The sequence below is a fragment of the Adiantum capillus-veneris genome, chromosome 10 (genome assembly GCF_014529385.1).
Source record: "Adiantum capillus-veneris isolate H3 chromosome 10, ASM1452938v2, whole genome shotgun sequence".
NCBI lineage: Eukaryota > Viridiplantae > Streptophyta > Polypodiopsida > Polypodiales > Pteridaceae > Adiantum > Adiantum capillus-veneris.
The window spans coordinates 76,565,380-76,569,511 of record NC_140940.1 but is presented as its reverse complement, the minus strand read 5'-3'; the positions used below and the strand labels follow the sequence as shown (position 1 = coordinate 76,569,511).

General features: G+C 43.7%; 1 protein-coding gene across 2 annotated transcripts; it reads right to left on the bottom strand.

The window, feature by feature from the left end:
- Positions 1-2,663: 2,663 nt before the first annotated feature.
- LOC147449094 (uncharacterized) lies at positions 2,664-3,400 on the bottom strand. Of its 2 annotated transcripts, none has more exons than XM_086522531.1 (2): positions 3,225-3,400; positions 2,664-3,125 (listed from the first exon to the last, which is right to left on the bottom strand). In XM_086522531.1, exons 1-2 carry the CDS (start codon positions 3,293-3,295, stop codon positions 2,843-2,845), a joined length of 354 nt encoding a protein of 117 aa, XP_086378657.1. In that variant the 5' UTR covers positions 3,296-3,400; the 3' UTR covers positions 2,664-2,842. The 2 variants fall into 2 exon arrangements, with proteins under 2 accessions (XP_086378657.1, XP_086378659.1); XM_086522533.1 differs by having other exon boundaries at positions 2,664-3,122; positions 3,225-3,396.
- Positions 3,401-4,132: the final 732 nt, after the last annotated feature.

The following is a 4,132-nucleotide window of genomic DNA, read 5'->3' as shown; positions in this document are numbered from 1 at the left end:
TAGCATGTACTGGATATATTCTAGGTAGAGCAATTTTGCACCTCCACAAAGACCAACAAACATGAATCGATGTAGGATCCTTTGCTTCCACGGTTCGTTGTAGGCCAGCGATTGTAGCAAGACTAGGGAGCCTCTTCAAGTGGGTTCCACTACACTGCAGTAAGAAGGTTCTCGACACAACCTAACTTTGGATGAGTATGGGAAAATCACCAAACAAGGTTGAATAAAAAACTAAGGAAATACCAAACATTTGACAGCAGAGCAGAAATCCCTCTTTGTTGCAAGAAGCCCTAAATCAGGCTACCTTTGTAATGCGATGTCATGCGGCTCCGCTTCCATGATGGGAAAAAGAGCAAAGGAAAGCAGAAAAAGTCTATTTAAAGCTTACACATTTATTGAGCAGTGACCAGGGCTCGAAAACAAGCAAGGAGATCCAGAAAGTGTATGCTTTATGTCGTTATGAAGGCCTAAGCGTAGAGATTTCATACTTGAAGAAAAGGTTTTACATGTGAAAGGGCTCTTAGGACATACAAGGCAACTTGGGTAGAGGAAGACATGTGGTCAGTGGTAAAAAGGAAAGTGTGTGAGAGACTTCACACCTCTGCATGAGAGAGGCCGAAAAAGTCTTGGTCTGTAAATTTTTTGTAAAACAGGTTTTTGGTAAAACCAAGGCGTATTGGGAGAAGGAAAACAACATTTTGAGCATTTTTGCGTCTCACGCACAGAGACTAATTCTGCACGGATTAAGAGATATTCAAGTTTTCTTTATCTACTGTATCAGGAGAGGAAGCCATAAGCTTCGACCACTCTAATCAAAGAAGCAATAACCCAAGCCGTAATCTCTTTCTCAAACCATAATTAATTTTTTCCTAGGATCTCTCTCTCTCTCTCTCTCTCTCTCTCTCTCTCTCTCTTAAAGCAGCAGAGGAAGAACGAAGGAGACAACTATTATCAAGGCAAGCTCAGCAAGCCAATGAAGGCAAATTAACATGATGTAAGGAAAGCAGCGGTATTAATTGTCCGCTTTGGGTAATCAAGCTTCAGAATCGTGTTCAAGTTGTCAATTTTAAGCTTTGTCTGTATTAATTGTGTTTGCTGCAACTCTCTTCCACACACACCTCACAGCCAGGGCCCCCGCGCCTTCCCAGCTCACTTTTCGAACACAAATCCCCCGACAGCGCAAGCTAGTCACATGCTAAAGACACTGAACGGGTTGAACTCGGATTGAGTACAGACAGTCCATGCTATGCTAGAGAGAGAGAGAGGACGAATCACCAAATAAGGTGCAACATCAGTTGGGGCAAACAGCAGTGGCTGTAGTTGTTGAGGATAATGTCATGAAGAAGGGCGACAATAGCATGGGGGACCTTTGCAACAATGCTCTTCACGCGTCTAAGAGTAACAGAGGTTGAAATCTACAACATGTAAGGTATCAAGCATTCATATTTATTGCAATAACCTTAATGTTGCTTTGGGCGCAATAAATTACTGACGACATGACGAAACGGCGAGCTAGTGTGGGCAACAAGCTCGAAAAGCTAGGATTTTTGCTCTTTGTCCACGCTACCCACCTGCTCCTACCCTCTCTCTCTCTCTCTCTCTCTCTCTCTCTCTCTCTCTGGTTGTGTACTATGTACAAAAAGACCTCTGAAGATTCTCAAAGACCACCAGGGGATGTACAAGTCTTAGACGAGGAATACAATGTGAGAATTATGTGTACATCAAGGTGGCCTGTATGAAGAATCCAAAATGAGCCACTATGGCGGCACATAATGCCATGTGATGTGTATATGGTCTAAAATGAAGATGTCGCCCATGTTGGGAGAAAAGACTTTGGATGCCTCTCGACTTCCCTAGAGGAGCCTGCTAATTAGCCAAAATGTGAACACAATGAGCCTTCCATATGGTCTTGAGTGATGTTACATATCGTATTAAAAACTCCATCCCTCTCAAAGAGGTCCAACTAATGACCTCTCTCTCTCTCTCTCTCTCTCTCTCTCTCTCTCTCTCTCTTTTTCTCTCTAGCAATATCCACTTTGGCACTAGAATATATATTAGACAACATTCATAATGAGTGTCACTTGAGAAAAATATATACTCAAATGTGGATGTGCGTGCAAAGTGTGGTGCAAAGCACTACAAGTAGTTGGTGGGCTTCTAGTCTATGGTCTCTCTCGGACTGCACCTAATGCAAGTTGCAAGGTGCGTATAACATGGGTAGGAAAAGGAGCTTTCCGTTGTTTACATCATACGGATATGACAAGCCTTTTATAGCAATTTAGATGCTTTCATTGTACGACTAATCCTCTAGTTGGTCTGTTGTTCTCAGGAGAGCATAACCCATGTCCTCTGTTTGCTCTGCTAGGTACTTAGCAAGTAAATCCATTACCCATCACAACATGATGCTCCAACAACATCAAAATCTCATCATGCACCTACTTTTAAAAGAAAGTTCTACGGTTGAAGCAAACTTTTGAACACGATTCCTCAGGTACAAAATCTACTACTTGTAAAGGATGGGCAATGCACTTATGCCATAGTTGAGTTTAATGGAGAGACCCGTCCCAATCCTCTTCAATCCTAGTTTAAAAGCTTTATACTCTCAACTCTGAAACTCTCTCTCTCTCTCTCTCTCATGTCAAATTATACTTTAAATAGCAAATAGGATAGGTAAGACTTTGATTACAAACACCACTCTCCATAGCAGAGTAGAGAATGTGGAAAGGGACATTTCATGAAGAGAAAATTCAAAAAAAAGGACATTTCATTTACAGTTGAAGAGTATCCCAAATTTAATGAGCTTGCCCCAAACAAGCATCAAGGTTTGCCAATCTCAAGTCGATTAGGGATAGTAGTGGCGATCCGGCATTTCTTCAAGGGAGTTCCAATAAGCCTTTTCGTCGAGGGAGGCCGTGGGAACAGTCCTCACACGGTGTTGGGGGACATTCGTTAGTTTCACACTGCCGTCCTCTTGGTCCTCGGGCACCCACATTCCCGTGGTGGGGTCCGGCCTCCACCACACCTTAGTCTTCTCTACCACCTCCGGCACTGTTTCCTCCGCGGCCTGCCCTCCCACCTTGCTTGACGTGTTGCTGCCGCTGCTGGCATAGCCGCGCAACGTCCTACTAAACGCATACTCAGATTAGCGTTAATCAATAATTAGAAGCAGAAGCAGAGAGAGAGAGAGAGAGAGAGAGAGAGAGAGAGAGAGAGAGAGAGAGGACCTTGAGAGAAATGGCGATGGCTCTAAGCAGGCCCACCTGCTGATTTTAATTTTGATTAGACGAAGGGCCATTACGACATCACTGGGCAAGGTTTGGCGAGAGAGAGAGAGAGAGAGAGAGCGAGGATAACGTGTTTGCTCCTCCGCGCCGCGTTTGAGAGCAGCTAAAGAAAGAAAGCCCCGGGAATTCATCACTTGTTTGTCACGATCTCAACAGTCTCTCCCTTATTTTTAGCGTCGCCTTTGCCGACTTCGGCATAAAGTTTTTAGAGCTCCGTCCCGCCCCATCATAACTCAATGCAAATCTTCTTCCATACGAACTTTTTTAAAACCCTAACGAAAATTCCCATGGACCCGGATTTCAATCTACAACCTAACTTTAGAAAGACACAAATGATTAACGAGAGAGAGAGAGAGAGAGAGAGAGAGAGAGAGAGAGAGAGAGAGAGCAGAAGAAGAAGATTAAGAACACTTTCAAGTCGTAAAAACAATCCCAAGAGACTTCATAGAGTACGAGCTTACGCGACCCGCCTCCGGCGAGTATTGCTCGCTCTTAACGGCCCGAAGCTCCTTGGCCCTACCCCATTTGGGCATATCCCACACTCAATGCATTCCAAGAAACGACATCCTAGAGAGGAATATCCTCAAGTATGTTTTGTGCTTTATGAAGTGCACCACATGTGGCATACATGTCGACCAAGGCAATGCCAAACACGACATTTTCTTTCGACAACCACCGACTAACAATACCATCATGAATTTTTTTTGCCATATCAACACCTTAAGTCATCACAATTCACACACAATCATACTCTTCCCCCATCCATTTGGAAAATGCATGTTGCTTGTGCATAAGACTCACATATATGGCACATATGGATGAGAGTACATCACAAAGTATGACAACAT